The sequence below is a fragment of the Dendrobates tinctorius genome, unplaced genomic scaffold, assembly GCF_039654945.1.
Source record: "Dendrobates tinctorius isolate UK_male_01 unplaced genomic scaffold, ASM3965494v1 ptg000646l, whole genome shotgun sequence".
Classification (NCBI taxonomy): Eukaryota; Metazoa; Chordata; class Amphibia; order Anura; family Dendrobatidae; genus Dendrobates; species Dendrobates tinctorius.
The window spans coordinates 1-26,165 of NW_027362297.1; the positions used below are offsets into that span (position 1 = coordinate 1).

The following is a 26,165-nucleotide window of genomic DNA, read 5'->3' on the forward strand; positions in this document are numbered from 1 at the left end:
GGTCCGTCCAGGCATGCCGGCGGATGCAAAAAATGTGGCGGATCCTCACAAAAACGGTTCCAATGGATGGCCATCCGTCAAAATCCGCCAGTAATGCAACTCAATGAGGAAAAAAACGGATCCTCAAAAAAAAAAAAAAAATGGCGGATTCGTTTTTTTCAAAACCTGGCGGATTTTGACTGATGGTCAAAAACGGAAGTGTGAAAGAGGCCTTAGTAGTTCCAATTCTCCTTGTTTGTTGCCCATGCTTTGTGCATTAGTAGAGAAACATTTTAGCTTGTGATTGGTTTCTCTTTCTCCAATATTTTTATTATTTAGATTTTTTTGTCTTTGTTCTTCCTTTCCACTTCTAATAGAGTTCTCAATAGCCTTTGTCAGGTGTATGGCTTTTTCTGGCCTTTTGCTTCCCTTCCCACATTGTTCTAGTTTAAAGCTCTCCTTATAAGTATAGCAAGGCAACTTCCAAATACATGTTTTCCAGCATCAGATCAGAATATCCACTTGGCGCACACCTTCCTGCACAAAAAAAAAAAAAAAAAGAGTGGTGGCAGAGCTCCCTACTGCACATGCTCAAAAGGCTCCTGTCCTATTAATACTCTACGACAACTTCCTGTCGGTGAAACAAGTAGGTGGCCATTTAAATTCAATAGTGATTACCTCCCCACACAAAACAAGTATTATTTGCCAATTACAGGTATGTATGAATTTTCTTATTATATCTCCCTTTTTCCCTTATTTCCTGAGGAACACTTTAGTGGAGTCAAGACAGCTTTTTGGTCAATCATTTAAATTTTTTTTAATGGAAATAAAAAAACAAAAAAAAACAAAAACAGAAACAGAAACTGACCTAATCCAGCAGCCCTTACTGGCGGTGAAGAGCTCCTGCGAGTCTTATTTGCCTGCCAACATTTAGACCTAGTAAGAGTCATGCAAATTAACAAATCTCCCCTTTTGCCACAGTCAGCTTTTATAAAAGAACAAAAGTAAAAAAGCTCTGACAGATTAAACATTAACCCCTTTCCTACATTGGACGTAATATTCCGTCCATTTGACCTGGGCCCTAAGTCCCATGGACGGAATATTACGTCATAGTGATCAGCGGCGCCCACATGGTGTGCGCCGCTGATCGCGGCCGTGTGTCAGCTGATTATCACAGCTGACACCCGGCACAATGTGTCAGGGGCGGTAACTGCGTCTATGCCTGTGACAGATCGCTGATCTGTCACAGCGATCTGTCACAGGACAGTTATGTCCCCCCTGGGACAAAGTTAAAAAAAAAAAAAAGTGTAAAAATAATTTTTTTTTTTAAAAAAAAAAAAAATCGCTAAATTAAAAAAAAAAAAAAAAATTGCCTAATAAATTCATTTTTTGGAAATAAAAAAAACAAACAAAAAAAAAATAAATAAAAGTACACATATTTGGTATTGCCGCGTCCGTAACGACACGCCCTATAAAATTGTCCCATTAGTTAACCCCTTTAGTGAACCCCTTAAAAATAAAAAAACGAAGCAAAAAATAATGATTTATTATCATACCGCCGAACAAAAAGTGAAATAACGCGCGATCAAAAAGACGCATATAAATATCCATGGTACCGCTGAAATCTTCATCTTGTCCCGCAAAAAACGAGCCGCCATACAGCATCATCAGCAAAAAAATAAAAGTTATAGCTCCCAGAATAAAGCAATGCAAAAATAATTATTTTTTATATAAAATTGTTTTCATTGCAGCGCCAAAACATAAAAAAAAGACCTAAATGAGGTATCGCTGTAATCGTACTGACCCGAAGAATAAAACCGCTTTATCAATTTTACCGCACGCGGAACGGTGTAAGCGCACCCCCTAAAAGAAATTCATGAAACGCTGGTTTTTGTTCATTCTGCGTCCCAAAAATCAGAATAAAAAGCGATCAAAAGATGTCACATGCCCATAAAATGATACCAATAAAAACGTCAACTCGTCCCACAAAAAATAAGACCTCACATGACTCGGTGGGTCAAAATGTGGAAAAATTATAGCTCTCAATATGTGGTGATGTAAAAACTATTTTTACAATAAAAAGCGTCTTTTAGCGTGTGACAGCTGCCAAAAATAAAAACCGCCATAAATGGTAAATCAAACCCCCCGTTATCACCCCCTTAGTTAGGGAAAAATAATAAAATTAAAAGAAAATGTATTTATTTCCATTTTCCCATTAGGGTTAGGGGTGTGTTGGGGTTAAGGTTGGAGTTAGAATTGAGGGGTTTCCACTGTTTGGGCACATCAGGTGCTCTCCAAATGCAACATGGCATCTGATCTCAATTCCAGCCAATTCTGCGTTGAAAAAGTCAAATGGTGCTCCTTCCCTTCCAAGCTCTGCCATGCACCCAAACCGTGTTTTAACCCCACATATAGGGTATCAGCCTACTCAGGACAAATTGCAAAACAACTTTTGGGGTCCAATTTCTCCTGTTACCCTTAGGAAAATAAAAATTGGGGGCAAAAACCACCATGGTTACTTACCGGTAGCCGGTTTTTCCGGAACCCATGACAGCACCACATGAGAGAGGGATCCGCCCCGCCAGGACAGGAACCTACTGAGACATAAGGGGCGGCACCTCTCCCCCGCTTCAGTTGGGTTACAGAGCATTGAGAGGACTTCCCGGTTAGTTACATGTTTATCCAACACCACAACACTCAAAACACCCTACTAATTGTGCACACCATACAGTGAAAAAGGGGGGGAATGTACGGGTGCTGTCATGGGTTCCGGAAAAACCGGCTACCGGTAAGTAACCATGGTGGTTTTCCCTTCACCCATGACAGCACCACATGAGAGATTTTTGGAGACTTCGAAACACCTTAGGGAGGGACCACCGCTTGCAGCACCCTTCTACCAAAGGTTAAGTCAGCAGAGGAGGATAGATTTAATCTATAGTGCTTAAAGAAGGTTGAAGGTGAGGCCCAGGTAGCGGCCTTACAAATTTGTTCGATTGATACCTCTGCCTTTTCAGCCCAGGAGGTCGCCACGGCTCTGGTGGAATGAGCTTTGATGCCGTCAGGAATCGGGATACCACTAGCTGAATAGGCTACACTAATGGCTTCCCTGATCCATCTAGCAATAGTCCCTTTTGAAACCCCATAGCCTTTCCTGGCACCCTGAAAAGCTACGAATAGGGACTGTGACCTCCTCCACTGGCTAGTGGCAGATATATATTCTACAAGAGCTCTTTTAACATCCAGACTATGGAATTTTTCCTCCCCCAGATTTTTTGGATTTTCGCAAAAGGATGGAAGAACAATTTCCTGACCCCGATGGAAATCTGACACTACCTTGGGCAGATAACTGGGGTCTGTTCTTAACACTACCCTATCCTGAAAGACTTGCGTATAAGGAGGATTTACTGAGAGAGCCTGTAAGTCGCTTATCCTGCGGGCTGATGTGAGGGCTACTAACAGGATCGTTTTTAGGGTCAAAAACTTTAGGGGTAGCTGATGTAATGGCTCATACGGTTCTTTTGTAAGGGCTTCTAACACCAGGTTTAAATCCCAGGGGGCTATTCTAGGTATTGGAATAGGTCTAGCTCTATGGCAGGATTTAATAAATCTGGCTATCCACCTATCTGATGCCAGTTTGCAATTGTAGAGCGCCCCTAGTGCCGACACCTGAACCTTAAGTGTGTTTACTGCTAACCCCATCTGCAACCCAGATTGTAAGAACTCTAGGATGTCACTAATCGGAGGTTCTTTCCCTAACGGCTTACCCAAGAACTGTAGGAACTTATCCCATGTTCTGCCGTAGATGTTAGTAGTCACCGGTTTCCTGCTTTTTTGCAGAGTGGCCACCAGCCCAGGGGAGAACCCCCTATCTATTAAAAGCGACCTTTCAAATTCCACGCCGTCAGATGGAATCCTTTGACCTGAGCGTGTAATATTGGACCCTGAGCTAGTAGGTCCGGGATTTCTGGCAGAACCCAAGGATCGGAGAGGGACATCTTCCGTAGCAGAGCGAACCAGGGCCTTTTTGGCCAAAATGGAGCTATTAGAATCACCCTGGCTTGATCGTTTCTGATTTTTCTTACCACAGTCGGGATCAGAGCTACTGGGGGGAACGCGTAAGCCAGTCTGAAGTTCCACTGGATGTGCAATGAGTCCACTGCCCATGGGTTTTCCCTTGGGTTTAGAGAGCAGAACCTTTCTGTTTGCCTGTTGTGCTTGTTTGCAAAGAGGTCTATCACCGGTTCCCCCCAAAGCTGAATTAACTTTTGAAAAATGGATCGGTTTAGTGCCCATTCTCCTTGCCTCAGGGTATTGCGACTCAGGAAATCTGCCTCTATGTTTTCTGCCCCTTTTATGTGTAGGGCTGTCACGGAGTGTAGGTGATCCTCTGCCCTGCTCAGAATGTTTGTTGCTGCTTCCATTAAGGAGTGTGATCTTGTCCCTCCTTGGTGGTTGATGTATGCCACTGCTACCTTGTTGTCTGACATGATGCGTACATCTTGACCCTGGAGTAGCGGAATGAAGTGGTTTAGGGCCTTGCCCACTGCACACAGTTCTCTCAGGTTGGAGGATGCCTTCCTTTCTTGAGGTGTCCAGGAACCCTGACCTATGAGGCCCCTTAGGTGTGCCCCCCACCCCGAGGAGCTTGCATCTGTTAAAATTATATCTGTCGCCTGTCTGTCCCATGGTATTCCTAAGGTCAGATTTGTCTCGTTCAACCACCAGTTGAGAGAGTCTCTGGTTTTTAAGGAAAGCTCCAGCTTTCCTTCCAACCGCCCTCTTAGCGATCTTTGTGCTCTTAGTATCTCCCACTGGAGTTGCCGGGTGTGAAACTGAGCCCACCTGACCGCCGGAATACAGGATGTTAGGGTACCTAGCAGGGACATTGCTTTTCTTAATGTCATACATGGTTGGTTTCGGCCTGCCAAGGCCAGATTTTGCACCTTCTCTATCTTGGACTCTGGGAGCAGACACTCTTGCCTTTCTGAGTCCAGTATAAATCCTAGGAAGGTCTGTTTCTTTAGGGGTTGTAATTTTGATTTTTTGAAATTGACTATCCACCCTAACTCTTGCAAGGTGTTGATCACCTGAGTCAGCTGTGCTGTACAGTGGTCCTCTGAACTGCCCACTATAAGAAAATCGTCCAGGTATGGTATTATGACCGTATCGTGAATCCGGAGAAAGGCTGTCACTTCCGCTATGACCTTGGTGAAGACCCTCGGGGCTATGGATATGCCAAACGGAAGAGCCCTGAACTGAAAGTGCCTTAGTGTGCCCTGAATATAAAGCGCTACCCTCAGGTATTTCTGGTAATCTGGATGGATAGGGATGTGGTAATACGCATCCTTTAAATCGACTACGGCCATGAAGCAATCTTGATGTAGCAGCTTCACTGCCGTAGTTACTGATTCCATCTTGAAGGTCGGGTTCTTTATCCATAGATTGAGGCGTCTGAGATTTATGATTGTCCTGAACGACTGATCCGGTTTTTTTATTAGGAAAAGGGGTGAATAAAACCCCTTTCCTTCCTGTAAGCGTGGCACCTCGGACAGTACCCGCTTGTCTATCAGGCTCAGGATTTCTGTTTCTAAGGCCAGTTGTTCTTCGGTCATCTTCCTGATAGGTGTGATGACGACCACGGATTTTGGCTGACGAATAAAGGGGATTTTCAGGCCTTCTTTTAGGATGCTCAGAATCCAGGTGTTGGAGGAGATCTTTTCCCAGGCCTGGAAAAAGAGTGCCAATCTCGCTCCTACTGGAATACTGGCGTCACTGTGGTGACTTTTTGGAGGTGGAGGTGCCTCCACCAAACATAAACCCTGATTCTTTCTTCTTTTTATCCTCCCATCTTCTCCTGTCAGCGGGAGGACGTCCTCTATTGAATCTTCCCCTCCGAAAGGGCTGTCTCCTCTGATCCATAGGGAATCTGGGGAAGCCTTTTTTCTTATCGCCTGCTTTCTCCAGAATATCATCCAAGTTTTTGCCGAACAGGAATCGGCCATCGCAGGGGAGAGAGCACAATTTGGTCTTGGACTGAAGGTCACCCGGACAGCCTTTAAGCCATAACGCGCGTCTAGCAGCATTTGATAGTGACGCTGCTCTGGCTGTTAATCGCATAGAGTCCGCCGAGGTATCTGCCAGAAAAGCCGCTGCCCCGTGCAAGAGATACATGTCTGATAAGATCTTCTCTCTTGGGACCCTTGACGCCAGCTTCTCTTCTAACTGCTGCAGCCAGATCATGAGGGAGCGTGCCGTGCAGGTGCCCGCTATCGCCGGCTTAAGACCTCCTGCTGTTGCTTCCCATGCGTGCCTCAAATATGAGTCCGCTTTTTTGTCTAGCGGGTCTCTAAGAACCCCTGCGTCTTCCAAGGGCAGGGCCGACCTTTTGGAAGACCTGGACACCGCTGCATCTATTTTCGGGACTTTGTCCCATATTTCCGTATCCTTGTATTCAAAGGGGTATCGCCTCTTAGAAGCGGATGGAAGGGCCCCCGATTTTTCAGGCTTTTTCCACTCCTTCTCAATAAGCGCCTGGATTTTCGCGTTTACTGGGAAGGTTCGTTTTTTCCTCTCCTGAAGCCCCCCAAACATGACGTCCTCTAGGGTTTTGGCCGCCCTTTCTTCCTGTAGGCCCATTGTGGTTCTAATGGCCTTTAGGAGGGCATCTGTATCTTCTACAGGGAAACATGGCTTACCCCCTGTGTCACTATCTGAGGAGTCTGAGGAGGATGATTTTTCCGCCTGAGACGATACTGATGCGGAATCTGAGGGGGAACTAGGGAAATCCTTCCTGCTTTTTTTCCCTTTTTTCAATAAGGACTTAATTGAGCCTTCCATTTCTGACCTAAGGGCAGATATTAGATTGGCTGCGAAACTAGGTGCTTCCTCCGCCATAGTTCGCTGAATGCACGAAGCACAGAGATCTTTTTGCCAGTCTCTTGCTAGGGGAGATTTACATATAGCACAATCCCTATTGTTCTTCTTGCTTCCTGCTTTTCTGGGCCTTTCCTACAGGGTGAAGCATACAATAGAAAAACCCCCTATTAACATACTGCTGACATTCACGAAGATCACTCACCACCCGTAATCAAGGGTACCGGATTTGGAGGCTGCGTCGGAGCACCTGACCCGCGCTCTTTGGACCTTGAGGAGTGCCCCGACCTGCGGCTGGGGCGACTGCTGCTTGAATGGCTTCCATGCTTTCTGCCAGAGGGCTGTGAGGGAGGCAGGGACGCTGAACGTTCCTGCTCGGACTCCATCTTGCACCGCCGATCTACCGCTGTCTTCCCCTTTAAATCTGCATGCCTCCGCCTGGTGAGCGTCTTCCTCCCCTCCCCCCTGCGACCGCCGGCCCAGCGCTTCAGAAAGCCGGCCGGCGTCGCACCCGGCGCCATTACACCGTCGCCTTCTGCTGACGTCAGCCGGCGCACCCAGCATTCCAAGCGCCGCTGACGTCAGCGGCCGGAAGACGCCAGCGTCTCTCCCCTGCCACGGGGATCGAGATGCGGCGTGCGCGAGGGGAGGGCGGCGCGGTGGGGGCTTCCCGGAGCCACCGGGATCCCATCCACGCCCGCACGAACCCGGAGCCCCAGGGACCCCGGGGACTGCGCTTCCAGGACCCGACGGCCGGCGCTACAGGTAAGCTACCTGTTCTTCCCGCGCCGGGACGGGCCTGGGTCTTCTTTCTCTTCGCCCATGACAGGCACCGCCACAGTGGGATTCCTTCCAGGACAGGAACCCAACTGAAGCGGGGGAGAGGTGCCGCCCCTTATGTCTCAGTAGGTTCCTGTCCTGGCGGGGCGGATCCCTCTCTCATGTGGTGCTGTCATGGGTGAAGGGAAAATATCATTTTTGTGGAAAAAATGAATTTTTTTATTTTCACACCCGGTCGTTATAAACTTCTGTGAAGCACTGGGGGGTTACAAGTGCTCACCACACATCTAGATAAGTTTCTTAGGGGGTCTAGTTTCCAAAATGGGGGTCACTTGTGGGGGGTTTCCACTGTTTAGGTACATCAGGGGCTCTCCAAAGGCAACATGACACCCGCAGACCATTCCATCAAAGTCTGCATTCCAAAACGTCACTACTTCACTTCCGAGCCCTGACATGTGCCCATACAGTAGTTTTCTCCCACATATGAGGTATCAGCGTACTCAGGACAAATTGGACAACAAATTTGATGACTAAAAGATCATGTTTGTGGAAAAAATACAATTTATTTATTTTCACGACCGGGCATTATAAACTTCTGTGAAGCCCTTGGGGGTTCAAAGTTCTCACCACACATCTAGATAATTTTCTTGGGGGGTCTAGTTTCCAAAATGGTGTCATTTGTGGGGGGTTTCCACTGTTTTGGTACATCAGGGGTTTTCCAATCGCGACATGGTGTCCGATCTCAATTTCAGCCAAAAAAGTCAAATGGCGATGCTTCTCTTCTGAGCTCTGCCATGCGCCCAAATAGTCGTTTACACCCACATATGGGGTATCAGCGTACCCAAGACAAATTGCACAATAACTTTTAGGGTTCTGTTACCCTTGGGAAAATAAAAATTGGGGATGAAGAGATTATTTTTGTGGAAAAAATATGATTCTTTAATTGTACCGCTTACATTATAAACTTCTTTGAAGCCCTTGTGGGTTCAAAGTTCTCACCACATATCTAGATAAGTTCCTTGGGGGGTCTAGTTTCCAAAATGAGGTCACTTGTGGGGGGTTTCCACTGTTTAGGTACATCAGGGGCACTCCAAACGTGACATGGCGTCCGATCTGAATTGCAGCCAATTTTGCATTGAAAAAGTCAAACGGCGCTCCTTCCATTCTGAGCTCTACCATGCACCAAAACTGTGGTTCCCCCCCACGTATCAGGTATCAGCGTACTCAGGACAAATTGCACAATAACTTTTCCAGTCCAATTTCTCCTGTTATCCTTGGTAAAATAAAAAAAATTGAACCTGAAGTATTTTTTTTGTGAAAAAAAGTTAAAATGTTCATTTTTTTTTTAAATATTCAAAAAATTCATGTGAAGCACCTGAAGGGTTAATAAACTTCTTGAATGTGGTTTTGAGCACCTTAAGTGGTGCAGTTTTTAGAATGGTGTCACTTTTGGGTATTTTCTATCATATAGACCCCTCAAAGTGGCTTCAAATGTGATGTGGTCTGTAAAAATAAAATGGTGTTGCAAAAATGAGAAATCGCTGGTCAACTTTTAACCCTTATAAGTATAACTTCCTAATAAAAATATTTTGGTTCCAAAATTGTGCTGTTGTAAAGTAAACACGTGGGAAATGTTATTTATTAAGTTTTTTGTGTGCCGTATCTCTGTGATTTAAGGGCATAAAAATTCAAAGTTGGAAAATTGCGAAATTTTAAAAATTTTCACCAAATTTCCATTTTTTTCCACAAATAAATGCAAGTTATTTGAATGAAATTTTACCACTAACATGAAGTACAATATGTCATGAGAAAACAATGTCATAATCACCGGGATCCATGGAAGCGTTCCAGAGTTATGACCTCATAAAGGTACAGTGGTCAGAATTGTAAAAATTGGCCCGGGAGTTAACGTGCAAACCACCCTTGGTAGTGAAGGGGTTAAAGGGAGGGTTCCGCAATTTTTTTTTTAATTAAAAATCATTATTTATACACACAAAATTATTTTTAATACAAAATAACATTTTTTAACTTTAATATTTTTTATTATTAATTATTTTTGCAGCCACTGGGCGCTGCCATTTTGCTTTGCAGGAGTGTAAGGCCGGGGTCACACTAACCAACGCAAAATACGGTCAGTATTTTACATGCGTAATACGGATGAATGGCCCCTAAACAGTGCTCTGTATGTCATCCATAATCAAGGTGTGGTCGCGTATTTTGCGCATGTAAGCACCCGTATGGCGAGATTTTCTCGCAGGCTTGCAAAATGGACATATAATGGAGCCCTATGACAGGGTTTATAACACAAACCAAAGAATAGATATAGACACATAGAATGCATATATATATATATATATAGATATATATATATATATATATATATATATATATATATATATATATATATATATATATTCTATGTGTCTATATCTATTCTTTCATTTCTTTATTAAACCTGTCAGTGTGAGTTTACTGTATAGCGCACTGAATTGCCGGCTTTGCTAAAAGACACCGGGTGCGTATTTCTCGCAAGTCACATGTGTGGTCCGTGTGTAATCCGTATTTTTTGCGCACCCATAGACTTGCATTGGCGTACTACGGCCGTAGTACGCTGACAATCGCAGCATGCTGCGATTGGCACGGAGCGTAGAATACGGATGAGAAATATACGGCTGGTGCGAGGGACCCCATAGAGAATCATTGGTCCGTGTCTAATGCGTGCTTTTAGCGCCTCTCACTCGTCCGTATTCCTCGCCAGTGTGACCCCAGGCCTAAGAGACACTTAGGGTACCGTTACACCTAGCGATGCACCAGCGATCCCGACTAGCGATATGACGCAGTCAGGATCGCTGGTACATCGCTAGGTGGTCGCTAGTGAGCTGCCACACAGGCAGATCTCACCAGCAACATCGCAGGGGACGGGGGTCACTACTTACCTGTCAGATGCGGCGTTCCTGCGTCCTTCCGCCCGGCTCCACGCGTCGCTCGTCGTCACAGCAGGAAGCGCCGCAGGAAGTGGCCGACGAGGAATGATCCAGCAGCTTATCGCGCGACCAGCGATAATCAGCGGGGGAGCCGGTCGGAGGCAAGTATCACATGCAGCGATATCGCTAGCAATATCGCTGTAACGTCACAAAATCGGTGACTTTACAGCGATATTGCTAGCGATATCGCAGTGTGTAACGGGGGCTTTACACTCTGCAAATATGCCTTGGGCTTAGGAGACAGCAGTCGCCTGCCGACCCCACACCTAGCATTGCGATGCTCCCTGCTGTGATCTGGGTGATACTGTTTGCAGAGCCGAGTATCTAATCCCATCCTGTGTGATACTGACTGCTGAGCTGTGTATCTAATTCCATCCTGTGTGTTACTGTATGCTGAGCCGTGTATCTAATCCACTCCTATGTGATACTGTCTGCTGAGCTGTGCATCTAATCCGCCGATGTGTGATACGGATTAAATTATGTGTGATCTGTATGGCAGTATTATGTGAGAATTATATGACAGTATTATGTAAGATCTATATGGCGGTATTATGTGAGATCTATATGGCGGTAAATACTGACCAAATACTAAATGTGGCTTAATCAAAACTTATGCATCAACAGCAGCAGTAATATAATCAGATTTACATATTTACTTACAGCATTTTTGTAAAAGAAATATAAAACCATATTTGCAAGTCGAGAATAACACCATCGACCATGAACAAGCAGCAGTTTCTCCAAGTATCGGAACCTTGGCACAGCAAAGTCACTGGCCATCACAGCCTGCAGCGAGAAGGTAGGAAGAAACAAGCAAAAAATAAAGCAAAATCACAGCTTAAATTATGCTCATAATTGAGTTTGTAAATTTAAAACTTAAGCTACAATCCCACGATAAAGGACACACTGTGCTAGACTGAAGCAAGTAAAGCAATCCTGCAACAATATTCTATATGTGTAACAGAAACACAGATGTTCACTTTGCGCTGTGTAATTAGATGTGTGTATTCTACACATTACAGCAATTTTCACAACCAGAATTCTGTTTGATTTGCTGGGTTTAGCATTTGCTCTTGCAAGCGTAATGGAGTGCAAAGCAAAATCAATTTCCCTTATTGAGTATAATGAAGTGCATTGGGAGGTTAATTCAATTTGTTGCATATTCAATGACTGCAACCACGAAGGGTCAATCATGTTTTATCCACTTTAAAGAATAAGAAAAATGCCCACTCATCTCTAGTCTATATAATGCGGCTTTAGCGGGAAAATTGATAGGATTTTAAAGGAAAAAACAATTAATTCTTGCTCCATAAATCAAAAGTGCATGCAAATATAAGAAACTTTGCAATATACATTATTCGAGAACTCTGCTTTTTTATCCTCCTGGACTGGTCATTCATTCTCAATTCACAGGCATAATCTATCTTCACTGAATACAGATTTTACCATTACTAAGACCGGAGATGACAGTCATTGCTCATTAAGTTCTATGGAGAATTAGAACTGTCCTTTCAGGGAGCTTTCAACATAATGTCTGCCTTCCTTTAGCTCCTCCCCTCTCCATAGAGCCCTACAAGTACCAACTGACATCTCCTGTCTCAGTAATGAGAAAATCTGTTTTCATGGAATACGAATTCTACACGTGAATTGAGAGTAAAAGATCAGTCCAGGAGTTGAAAGAACATCATTCATCTAATAAAACATTATTTTCATGTGTAATATTGATTTATCGAATAAAAATTAAAACAACGGTTACGCTTTAACATTATCTTCAATTTGCAACAGGGCAAATCACTAAACAGAATTGCCTTGTAGACAAGTTGGACCATTTGTTCATTTCCAGCTCCAGTTGCACTGTATATGTGTGTGACTGAAGTGTAAAAACACAAAGGATCAGTACCATAAAATATTTTCAACGAGAATTATTTTTAGGCTCACAGAAAAGATAAAGTAACCATTTTTTAAAGTACCACAATTTCAATTTTTTTTTTTATTATTATGACAATGACCATAACCAACAGAGAACATGTGGGAAATTTGCACAGAATTAGTAATAAATGATACATAAAGCCTAAAGAAAAATAAGGTTGTAATGTAATTGGTTGTCCAAATAGTTAGACGATCATTTACAACCTAATCAAATTTGTTTTACTTTTTAACTCCATCCATTACTAATTCTATACAAATAGCGCTCATACCTTACAAAGTCCAGGCATAGACAAAAACTGGAGAAGTGGAACTCCTATCTATAAACTAAGCTTTAAATAGCTTTTTACACCTTTATGAAACTTTACTTCATTATTTTCTACTCTCTGAAGTAAGAATGCGTGTGGGCACCAAGAAGCTCTACTCAGTAATCCAGTACTGTGCCATCTGTCTCCCACAAAATTCAGACACTTTCTATGCACTATCTTCTCTTGTCAGAGGACAACAGCAATAAGTGTTCGTTCACACGTGCGTATAAACTGGAAGAGCAAAATCTGATTAAAAAAAAAAAATCAGATAGCGCTAGTACCAATGTTATTCAGTGAGGCAGTGCCGATCAGTATTTTTTCTCAGGTGTATTTGGCATGAGAAAAAAAAAAAAAAAATCACAGTATGCTGAGATTTAGTTTCGAAATCTGGTGGGTGTGAAGAAAAAAAAAATGGCATGCCATACGGACGACACCCGATTTTTACTGATGCATTACAATTCTGTAAGGAAGGTAACAGCCGCAATTAGTCTTATACAGCACCATTTGCTGAGTAAAAAACACGGATTGCATACGGATGACAAGTCAGAAAAAAATCGCCCCACTCTCCTGGATGAGAACAGGCCAGCTTATGTATAGGCAAATGTAAACAAACTGTTACACTTAGGGTGCAGTCAGGCAACCTTATAACACAGGACAACAATTGCATCGCAATGCTCGGACTGGCCGACGGCTCTGCTGACCTGAGTGTGACACCATGTATTTCTACGCAGCTGTTACAGTCAGGTCAGGAGAGCTGCCGGTCAGTCTGTGCACTGTGATGCGAGTCGTCCATGTTATACAGCTGTCTGACTGCGCCCTTATCTCGGACAAGCAGTGAAAACTCAGCAAAGCATTTCGACACTTCCGGGCCATAGAACATAATGGCGTATGCCGGCGCATGCGCAATGATTTTTTGCTTTGCCCACAGTTAGGCAACGCAAACTGTGTGGGAGGACATTTCAATGCACATGTGCGGCAACTCTATGGGATCTGTGATATTCAGATCACAATACGTACAGCAAGCCGAGGACAGGGGGGGGAGAATAAGCCCAGCCCATAGGGGCCAGACAGCGAAGATTTACATACAACGCAGGAGAGCTAAAAACAATATTTATGCATCAAAGGTGGGGAGTCAGGGGTATCAAAAGTACTGCTATAATGCTTAAGTGACACTAAATTGAATGATATCTCTTACCATAGAAGAAATAAAAGCAGGACAAAAGGCACAGCTGTATGACCTCGGGTTAATGAAGCTGCACACACATCAGGGAATACGGGTGCCACTTCCAAGGAAAAAATTTTGTGTATCCATAGAGAAGAAAGCGGATAGGCAATATCCTTTATTGTGGCATCATATTACCAACAGCAGCCAGATAAAACAATGGAGCAAATACAAACGACGATCGTTTCACGCTTACGTTGCGCTTCAACAGGTCATCGACCTGTATTTGCTCCATCGTTTTATCTGCCTGCTGTTGGTGATATGATGCCACCATAAAGGATATTTTTTGCACGGGACGGATCGTGCCTATCCGCTTTCTTCTCTATGAATGATGTCTCTACATCATATCACAAAAAATGGGTGACAGATTCCCTTTAAAAGGTTCAGCACAAGTTCTGCTGTAAGACATTCAGCCACCAGTGGTTTGTTTTGGAGGGTACACTGCTATCATATTTAAACAGAAATGACATGACAAATGAACAAGCACACAGCTTGGGACAGGGAGAACTGCTCTGGGAGAAGCTGATGCTACAGGCTAGTGATTTTTTTTTAAGATTATAACAGCAGATTGTTAGAAGTTGAGGTGAGGGAGATGAAAAGATAACTGATGTATATAAATCAATGTGCTCAAGAGAGGTGGCTGGTAGATACATTCTAGGAGAGGAGTTAACTCCTATCGCACACTCTCAGCCGGCATCTGGGCAGGAACTAGTGGCTGATCTCCTAGGAAACTAGCTGTACACTATAAAAGATAAAAGCCCTCACTGCAGGAGAATAACAGCCAATTGACTTTGTTTTTCCATTTCAAACTTGCTAATTAAAATAATTTAATACCTCGAGAATACATTTTTAAGCAAAAATATGAGTCTGAACTTGCCTGCATTCCCTCCTGACCAGATATCCCAACACCAACATCTGCTACCTGGATCATACTGACATCATTCGTTCCATCACCTATGAAGAGGATCAAAAATAGGAATGACAAAAAGCAGTACAGCAGTGGGGGAACATATAATAGAAATTAATATGCAAAGAATGATAAAACATCCTTATAAAAAGATACATTGCTTAAATTATGACCAGTAATAAGGCCGATCATCAATGAAATTTCACTTTATAAAAATGATCTTATAGCTATACATGCCAACAGTCAAAACGATCCCACCAACAGTGCTGACAATAACTTGAACCCCATAAAAGGGGTAGCGTTCCAGCAAATTTGTAGCGAAAGTGGCCTTAAAGAGAATGTGTCAGCAGACAATTTCCATTTCTTTAAATCATATTTTTATGTAAAATGTTTTCCTTAAAAAATGTTTTTCATGTTTTACAAATGATCTATGTAAAAAAAATATTAATCAGGGGTCTTGCAATTTTCACTGGGCACTAAGCCTTACACTAGACTCATATTTCCTGATCATTACAGCTACTTGGATATAGACAAGAGACTGGCTCTAACTCATTAACTATTCCAGGCATACTTTGGAATAGAAATGAAAGAATTGTCCAGTTCTACGATGTGGTCAAAATATACTATTCTTTTATTCACTCCAATTCATGTGATACAGACGAGGTTAAAATTCCAGCATAATACAGGTAATTGCTTGCGTTCTCAACGCGTTTCTGGTGACAACGCACCCTTAATCATGATCAATGGTTCACCACATCGTAGAGCTGGACAATTCTTTTATTTCTGCAGTTCAAGCGCCCAGACACGGTGGCTCCGTGCTCTGATGGTCAAGATGCTTTCTCTGGTGAGCTGGAATATTTGATTTATTGTTATACTTTGGAGTAGGAGTCTGAGGCTGTGTGCCCACGATGCCATTTTTAAGCGTTTTTGCCGCGATTTTCGGCACGAAAACGCTGCGAAAACGTTTAAAAATCTTGTACAGAACGCACCCCATGCATTCCTATGGCATTCCGCACATGTTGTGCTAATGCTGCGCTTTTTTCCGTGGCGGAATCGCATCGCGGAAAAAATTGCAGCATGCTCATTCTTTTGTGCGGAATCGCAAAGAATTGCTGCGATTCCGCACCCATAGGAATGCATGAGAATCGCTTACTTCCCGCATGTGGCTATGCCCACCATGCGAAAGTTAAGAGTCTCATGTGCGGTTGGTACCCACGGTGTGGAGGAGAGGAGACTGTCCTCCAGGCCCTGGGTACCATACCCCTGTAAAAAAAAGAATAAAAAATAAAAAAATCGGGGTGTATTTACCTTCCGGTGTCCCGCGCTGCATTCCCAGGCCTCAGCGGTCCCAGTAATGCCTGCGGCAAGGTCCTGTGATGACGTAGTCTCGCGTGACTCTAGCGGTCTCGTGAGATCGCTATAGCAACGAGAGACCAACGTCATCACAGGTCTCGCAAGGCATTATTGGGAACGCTGAGGCCTGGGAATGCAGCGCGGGACGTCGGAAGGTAAATACACCCCGATGTTTTAATTTTTTAATCATTTTTAACATTCTATCTTTTACTATTGATGCCGCATAGGCAGCCTCAATAGTAAAAAAGCTGGTCACACTTGGCAAACACTATGTTTGACAAGTGTGACTAACCTGTCAATCACTTTCCAAGCGATGCTTCAAATCGCTTGGAAAGTGCTTGAATATCGCATGCGAAAATCGCGAACATAATCGCAGTAAAACCGCGCGATTTCTGGGAAGGAGTCCGGTTTTCAGTGTCCGGATTTAAACGCAACGTGGGCACATAGCCTGAATTTTAAGCTAAGTGACTGGTGTGAAAAGTGTCATTTTTTTTTATACATATATATTTTAAGATAGATAGCTATATGGCAAACAGAAAATACAAGGCAAACCATAAAAAAATAAATTCAAGATAAAAACCTGAATTAAAACGTAGGTTATTTCCTAATTACACATTCACTTTAATTCAACAAGATTAGGGATATAAATGTTGGAAAGTAAGTTAGCCATTTTTGCAAAGTTGTTTTTGGGATTTACAGAGTATGTCAGGTTATACAACAGCATACCTATTGCTAAAGTCATTGCTTTGAGCTTGTCTCGAACAAGCTTCACTACCATGCTCTTCTGGAGAGGAGTAGAACGACAGCAGAGAACAGAACGGCATTTTCGAGCCAGTGAAATAAATTTATCTGATTGGGATGAATCTAGTGCAAAGGCTAGTGTTTTGCCATCGATAACAAGTCCAAGATTTGGGCTTTTTGCAGATGAAGGTAATGAAAAACCAAAGTCAACATTCCAAGTAGATCGTTCCTTCGAGTTATTTGGAGTCTTGGACTCCACATAGTGCAAACACTGGTCAAGCAAAGCAGCACAGGCATCCTACAAAAAAAGAAAGTATTGGTGAATAATGTGCAGATACAATGAGAAAAAAATTACAGCTGTTTAATCCCTTCATGCCGTGGCCATTTCACGTTTTAGGTTTTCCTTGCCTTTTTCCAAGAGGCATAATAACTTTATTTGTCCATCAATATTGCCATATGAGGGCTTGTTTATTGTGGGATGAATTGTACCATTTAATTTTTTTGGATTTTTATTAACATCTTCACTATAAACTGACTTGGCAATAAGATTTTCCAGGTCAGCACGAGTACGCAGATACCAAATGTCTATATTTTTTGGGGTTTTTTTTTTTTTAGATCTGTAACATTTTCATTTTTCGGGTTGGGAGAGGGCCTATTATTTGCATCCTGAGCTGACGTTTTCACCGATACAATTTTGGGTAGATACAATATTTTGATAATCCATTATTGCAATATTGCGACGACAAAAAACTCTAATTCCGGCAGGTTATTTTTTCTCCTTACATAGTTTACCAATCGGATTAAAGCAGTTGTCCATTATTTGGACAACTTATTGTCAGACGCCTTGCTTGGGCCCGATAAAATAATAAAACTTCTACTCACCTCCTGTGCCGGCACAGTTTCAGAGGTGTTGGCACTCATTCTCCCTGGGACTCTTGTGTGGTGTTGTGACACATGACCACAGCGTCCAATCAGCGCTGACATCTCTGTCTTTGCCTTTAGACAAATCTAACATGAAGAGGAAGGGAGAAATCAGCTGCCTCCCGGACTTCCTCTTCAATTCATCTGAAAGCGGGGACAGTGACGCCAGCGCTGATTGGGCTTCGGCATCACATTTCACAACACCGCACAAGACCTCCGGGGAGAACGAGTGAAAACAACGGGGGAACGGCACTGGCACAGGAGGAAAGTATAGGCTTTATTATTTTATGGGGGCTAAACATTTTGATCAAGAAGGGGTTGTCCAAGTAGTAGACAACCCTTTTTTTTTTTTATTTTATTTTTTTTTTATTTTGACAGATTGTACATTTCTGAAAGCAGCAATATCGATGTTATTTTTTTTTGTCTTATTTTCAATGGGGCAAAAAGGGAATGAACTTGTGTTGTTTTTTTAAAAATTTTTTTGTACTTCTTACTTTAAAGTAGTCTCCTTAAAGAGACTTGAAGCTGTGATCGTCCGATCGCCTGTGCTATTAATAGCAGGGCTTCAGCACTGCTATGTATAGCAGAAATCACAGGCATGTGGGTCATCAGAAGACTCACGGCTGTTCTGACAGCTCATCAGCGACACCGATCAACGTTATCAGGGCCCCACGATCACATAACAGGTGCGCCGATGGGCGGATTGAATGACGGGCTTCCGGCTGTCATGTGTTAAATCCTGCAGTCAGTGATTTGACAGGGGGATTTAACTGGTTAACAGCCGTAAGCAGAGCACCGCTCCGCCCGTGGCTGTTAAAAGTACAAGACGATTAATTAAATCAGCAACCATGTGCGGGGAAAGATCCAGGCTCTGTGTTGTAAGCCTGTATCAAAGTCAGGGGCACGACATAGGAAATAAATATACGTCATATGCCATGAAGGGATTATGGATTACACAGGACAAAAAGAGGTTCTAAAACAATTGTGTGGTCTTTTTGGTGGCAAAACTCAGTAGGCCATCATGTCAGACTTCAATAGCCATAAAAAAGCCCTATGGAGTAGCTAGTTAACAGAGGTTCATAGAAATTTGCTGCTGGTACTTATTACACTACATAAGACACACAATTGTGAAGTGATTGACTATTACAATTAATTGCCCTGTTGGGTTTGACATTTATTGGCCATGTAATTATATGGAGAAGTTTTTTTTCTATACTTCCATATACATGTTTATATATTAACTTTAACAGTTGGTGCTGGATTAAAGTTTTTTTTGCTATCTTGTATTGATCTGAAAATTTGTTTTGAATACGGTATATCCCGTGCATAACATATTACGCATAACACAAAACTTTCATGGAAGCAGATAGACGATTCCTTTTTACATTGATTTCTTGTCTACAGATCAGCCGTAACATTAAAATGATTGATTATCTTAAAAACTATGGGGTGCCAATGAACAGTTAATTCTGCAAGAAGATGGGTTGGAAGCACAACAAAATGCAGGACCATAAGGACCTGAAAAATTTCGACAGGTGGAGTTTTTACGCCTTAAAAAATAATCTGCCGCCAACATGTTGGTGCCGTATGTTTTAATACGTGTTCATAGGACTTGTGGAATCCATGTCCTGATGAGTCACAGTTGTTGAAGCAGCATGAACAGGCCGACAATATTAGGTAGGTGTATTTTTAGGCTATGGTGGTTTTAATGTTAATGCTGTAGATGGGTTTTCCATGAGTTAATATTGCTTTTTCTACAGATGTTCAATATGACTGAGAAATTGGAAATTTAGAAACCAAGTTAAAAGATTATTTTCAGCATCATTAATGGTTGAAAAACATGCAACCTTGCACTTCAGATAAAAAATCCTCTCCATTCTAAAGGGCAGAGGGATTTTCAATTTTATTGTTTACTACCTGCTGTCTAGATTACTGGTCACTGCTACAATCTATTAGCAGTGGACAGTCTCAAAGGCAAGAAGCGCAGTGCTTGTAAGCTCTGTTCTACAAAGCTTGTAATCAGAGCTTCAAGGCTGGCAGGAATGTTGGATCTGGCCAGTTCAATGGCAATGCGCTTTGCTCCAGGTTCAAAGCTGCCTCTGTGCCTGTTGCATTGAAGAGATCACAGTTCAGACTAGCGGCGCAACGATGTTGCTTGTTCAAACTTTCAATGAGCATACCACCACCATGAAAGCAAAAATCCAGAAAACAGGGTTGAGGTGCCTGCTTAACTTCCTGAACTCTTACAATTTTGAGAATTACAGATGATGGAAACTACTATCCTCAGAAAGAAAAGACTTATACAAACATCAGCCCTGATAAAAATGTAATACAAGAAACATACATATAAAAGAAAAATGGGCTACTGGAAAAGTGCAGGCAATGCTACGAGGGCGGTGAAGAAAATATAATCTAAAGATCTCTTTTCTGAGGGCCATACAGCCCGTTCCTTGGATCTGAGTTGTTTGAGATTTCTAGATTATCTTTGCTCCACCATTGTTATAGCGTATTTGTGCAATAGCCTAGAGTCTACATTTGTTTCTTCTACAAATTTGCTTTTGTTTTGCACTTTTACTAGATCTGGTGTTTGTATATATCTTTTGATTGCAAGTCAAAGCTAGATCCAAGTTATTATTTAACCTTTTTGGGAGAGGAGGGGTAAGGGTTAGGTCAGGACGCATACCTCTGTGCATTCGTTTGTGATGACTTTATAAACATTTAAAAAGCACCAAAAATGCTGTTTGTTGCTCCAATTTGAGAATTAAACTTACCATCTTTCTTAATAAGCCTGTGTCTGAAGCCTTTGAATATATATTGTATTAGTTATTTAGGGTGACACTATTTTTTATCACACATAATCTGTCTCTTTGTCTTTTCCTTGTGTGATTGTACACCGCTGTTAATATTTCAGTGCTTTCCTGCCTCATTTTTCATAAGAATGTGAAAGTTATGAAAATGTTCTAATTGTCTTCTGTTCCTTCTCGAAGGTCCTAGGCTTTTAGTTGAGTCGTGGAGTCAGAAGTCAGGGAAATTGAGTAGTCAGAGGTTTGGCTGACTCCACATCCCTGACGTCAAGTTATTGTTGCAGAGTGTTTTAGGAATGCAGTATTCATGAATGGTCTGCAAAATTGTTTAGATAGGTTATACATGTCTCAGTTAAATGCAGGTGAATTCTAAGATCTAAGCTTTACCAGCAGAACATGGCACAGTACTTTACCCCTCAACCGGTTTGTGTTCTTCCCAGACACCTTGTGGTGCCATCTCTTTCCCAGGTAATTTATGCTTAACATGCTGTAAAAGAAAATGTGATGCATGACATCAGCCCACCTTCTCTTTCATTCTTCTTTTGGTCCAGTTTGGAAGTTAATGGATCTTTTGTGAATATTTTTGGTGGCCAACAGTGATCAGCATGTGCACTTTAATTGAACTGTAATGGTGCAGTTTCTGTCACCAGATTAAATCTGTGGGCAGTACTGGTGATCAAAGTGATGTCAGTACCAGAAGCTCAGGTTGGCGCAGGCTCTGTTCAGCCAGAGATGCTAGTATGGCTTAGTATAGTGCCACCCAATCCAGCAGTATGGAGTGATTTTTTCCCGGCTATGGCTAATGGGACAGCTCCACACCCTACTTAAACTCCCAGCATAATGTTGTGAAATGTTTGTTCTTGTTTAGTCCTTTTATCTTTTGTTCAGCCTCTTTGATTCTAGTTTCTGACCTAGGCTCATGCTTAGACTAACCCCCTCTGCTTGATAATTCTGTTCTTGTCCCTCACCACCTGGTATTGACATGGCTTTCTGACCACCCCTCTGCCAGCAGCCAGTTGTCACTCTGTGGACCCCACCCAGGGGTCCCAGTGAAAGCCCAGATTCCTATACAGGGATTAAAGAGTAAATGCCACAGCACTACCTGGGATCTGTTAGGGTACCGTTACACTTAGCGATGCACCAGCGATCCCGACAACGATATGGATCGCTGGTGCATCGCTAAGTGGTCGCTAGTGAGCTGCCAAACAGGCAGATCTCACCAGGTACATAGCAGCGGTCGGGGGTCGCTACTTACCTGTCAGACGCAGCGATCCTGACGTCCTCCCGCCCGCGTCCACGCGTCGCTCATCGGCACCACAGAAAGCACCCGACGAAAAATGGTACAGGACGTTCTCGAGATATCAGCGATAATCAGCGGGGGAGTCGGTCGGAGGTAAGTATCACATGTAGCGATATCGCTAGCAATATCGCTGCTATGTCACAAAACCAGTGACGTTACAGCGATATTGCTAGCGATATCGCTATGTGTAACAGGCCCTTTAGATAGAGTGGCAAGGTGTGTCTAAGGAAGCCCTATTAGAGCTGACAGCCTTCAACTGAGAGTGCTCCTGGACACACACAGCAAGCTACAAAGGACTGCTTTTTCTGACCACTTTCTATCATAGCAACAATTAACTTTTTCAACAATTTGTGTTGTGATGGGTCTTCTGTGGCTATCCTTCACAATCCATGTGAATCTGTCACGATTCCTCTGCCCAGAGTGTCTGGGACTCTGTGATGGACAGCTCTGTCATCCTATCCTATGCTGGGGCGTGCTGAGCTGTCGGTGTTGATTGACAGCTCGGTTGACCTATCTGACTGGAAGGTGCAGAGATTTCCACAGGTGCACCATGTTCTTGGTAATTGCCCTGCTATTTAGATGAGCTGTCTGGGCCAGATCATTGCCAGTCAAAAGCTTGTTCTCTCTGGTGTGTTCGCCTGTACCCTGTGTTGTAAGTTCTGATCTTCTGCTGCTGCTGACCTTTGGCCCGTGTTCAGACTACCCGTTTGTTATTGCCCCTTTGCATCTGATATTCCGTTGCTGACCTTTGGACCATGTTCAGACTACCCTGTTTATTATTGCCCCTTTGCATCTGATATTCGGCTGCTGACCTTTGGACTGTGTTCAGACTACCCATTTGTTATTGCCCCTTTTGCTTATCCGCTATTTCTCTGGCATACTGACCCTGGCATGTGACCTGACTTGCGACTTCGTATTTTCCCTTGGCTTACTACGTGATCTTTTGGTATTGACCCCGGAACGTCTCACTGCACCGATTCATGGCCTAGCCGTGGGTTGTGACTAGCTTCACAGAATCCAAGTTTCTGTTGCCGATTCAACGGTCATTTTTCCTTTGTCTACTTTTGGCAAATACAGACTACTGCACATTTGGAACACCCCACAAGACCGGTGGATGCTTAGTCGTAATTTTATCCATGTCAAACTTGCTCAGGTGATTACATCGTTTTTTGATTCCAACACCACGGACTGTTCACTTGCTACATTATTTTATATCTGACCCTTTAACAGGTTGTTTGGCTACTTAATAATCAATGTTTTTCACTGAATCTGTCAGACATTTAATATTATTGCTGATTGATGTATACAGTGGGGCAAAAAAGTATTTAGTCAGTCAGCAATAGTGCAAGTTCCACCACTTAAAAAGATGAGAGGCGTCTGTAATATACATCATAGGTAGACCTCAACTATGGGAGACAAACTGAGAAAAAAAAATCCAGAAAATCACATTGTCTGTTTTTTTTTCATTTTATTTGCATATTATGGTGGAAAATAAGTATTTGGTCAGAAACAAGCAATCAAGATTTCTGGCTCTCACAGACCTGTAACTTCTTCTTTAAGAGTCTCCTCTTTCCTCCACTCATTACCTGTAGTAATGGCACCTGTTTAAACTTGTTATCAGTATAAAAAGACACCTGTGCACACCCTCAAACAGTCTGACTCCAAACTCCACTATGGTGAAGACCAAAGAGCTGTCAAAGGACACCAGAAACAAAATTGTAGCCCTGCACCAGGCTGGGAAGACTGAATCTGCAATAGCCAACCAGCTTGGAGTGAAGAAATCAACTGTGGGAGCAATAATTAGAAAATGGAAGACATACAAGACCACTGATAATCTCCCTCGATCTGGTGCTCCACGCAAAATCCCACCCCGTGGGGTCAGAATGATCACAAGAACGGTGAGCAAAAATCCCAGAACCATGCGGGGGGACCTAGTGAATGAACTGCAGAGAGCTGGGACCAATGTAACAAGGCCTACCATAAGTAACACACTACGCCACCATGGACTCAGATCCTGCAGTGCCAGACGTGTCCCACTGCTTAAGCCTGTACATGTCCGGGCCCGTCTGAAGTTTGCTAGAGAGCATTTGGATGATCCAGAGGAGTTTTGGGAGAATGTCCTATGGTCTGATGAAACCAAACTGGAACTGTTTGGTAGAAACACAACTTGACGTGTTTGGAGGAAAAAGAATACTGAGTTGCATCCATCAAACACCATACCTACTGTAAAGCATGGTGGTGGAAACATCATGCTTTGGGGCTGTTTCTCTGCAAAGGGGCCAGGACGACTGATTCGGGTACATGAAAGAATGAATGGGGCCATGTATCGTGAGATTTTGAGTGCAAACCTCCTTCCATCAGCAAGGGCATTGATGATGAAACGTGGCTGGGTCTTTCAACATGACAATGATCCAAAGCACACCGCCAGGGCAACGAAGGAGTGGCTTCGTAAGAAGCATTTTAAGGTCCTGGAGTGGCCTAGCCAGTCTCCAGATCTCAACCCTATAGAAAACCTTTGGAGGGAGTTGAAAGTCCGTGTTGCCAAGCGAAAAGCCAAAAACATCACTGCTCTAGAGGAGATCTGCATGGAGGAATGGGCCAACATACCAACAACAGTGTGTGGCAACCTTGTGAAGACTTACAGAAAACGTTTGACCTCTGTCATTGCCAACAAAGGATATATCACAAAGTATTGAGATGAAATTTTGTTTCTGACCAAATACTTATTTTCCACCATAATATGCAAATAAAAGGAAAAAAAAAACAGACAATGTGATTTTCTGGATTTTTTTTTTCTCAGTTTGTCTCCCATAGTTGAGGTCTACCTATGATGTAAATTACAGACGCCTCTCATCTTTTTAAGTGGTGGAACTTGCACTATTGCTGACTGACTAAATACTTTTTTGCCCCACTGTATATGAGTACTAGTATGAACCTCACAATTTAGATTTTTGGAACTTTATGCAACTGCATTGCTGTGGGGCATGATTACACTAGAAATGAGTGATGCCACAAGCAATATGTACTACTGCATAGCATAAATACATTTTATAACACTCTGAATACTAATGCCACTTCATGGGCAATATTTGTTGGGAAACATAAGGAAATTGGATGAAAACCCTATAAATATCGTGCATCAGGCTGAGCTGTAACATCGTTTAAAATATGTATGGTAATACGTATTCCTAGATAGGTTCTTGAAGCTCTTTGCTGCTCCATATGTTCTGAGGGTTTCAGATCAATATGGCTTAGCTGCAGCAAAAGTTATAAGACTAAAGTCAGCATAAAACACAATAAAATTATTATCTCTATATGATTTGCTAGAAGCGGGCACTCCCCCAACTGCTAATGCTAGAAAATAATCAGCAATTTCTATGCCTGATCTTTAAGCACAAAGAACATATATCACATTTTTGTACGTCTTCAGCATTCATCCTCGGACTCAAACTGTTGAGATTGCAAGTAATAAGATCAGTAATTAATTAAAAAGGAAATGAGCTTTTATTGACCACTGACAGAAGTACAATTTCAGCTTTATAGCAGTTCATAGTTTACCTTCACCTTTTAGTGAACCGTCGCTTACCTATCAGGACACTAAAGCTGCAGAAAATTCCTAACAAGCACACCATCTCCCAAATAGGCACTTTTACAAGAGGGATAGATGAAGGCATTCACCCCCCAAAGAAAACCACCTGCAAGACTGTCTGAATTACGAATATCGATTAGATTTATAGACACCATGTTTGCATTTTCTAACCCCTTGAGGAATCATTTTTTCTGCCAAGTAGCTGCATGAAACTTTTCTTCCTTTTGGGAAACAAAATTGTACATTATGTTGGTGCAAATCTTTGGTACGTCCATATATTAGGGGTTCAAGCTGATTTGTCACCAGGTATGATCATGTAAACTGCACACATTATTAAATTGATGTATAAGATCGGATGTGGTTGGTATACCGCACTTACAGTGAAAAAAAATCCATAACAGAATGGCTTTTCAAACCTTTTTTGAACATTTTATTTTTGATTAAATAATATGAATTTACATGATCTATGGGACCATAT

At 42.6% G+C, this 26,165-nt stretch overlaps 1 protein-coding gene across 1 annotated transcript in view; it reads right to left on the minus strand.

Moving 5' to 3' along the window:
• Positions 1–11,012: 11,012 nt before the first annotated feature.
• Positions 11,013–26,165, minus strand: part of ATP10A (ATPase phospholipid transporting 10A (putative)) — an 88,346-nt gene continuing 73,193 nt past the window's right edge. Inside the window, exons 12-14 of the mRNA XM_073565306.1 lie at positions 17,059–17,371; positions 14,950–15,026; positions 11,013–11,402 (exon numbers count right to left, since the gene is read on the minus strand). Of these exons, the coding sequence (XP_073421407.1) occupies positions 11,220–11,402; positions 14,950–15,026; positions 17,059–17,371 (573 nt within the window). The 3' untranslated portion in view covers positions 11,013–11,219. The remainder of the gene's footprint in view (positions 11,403–14,949; positions 15,027–17,058; positions 17,372–26,165) is intronic.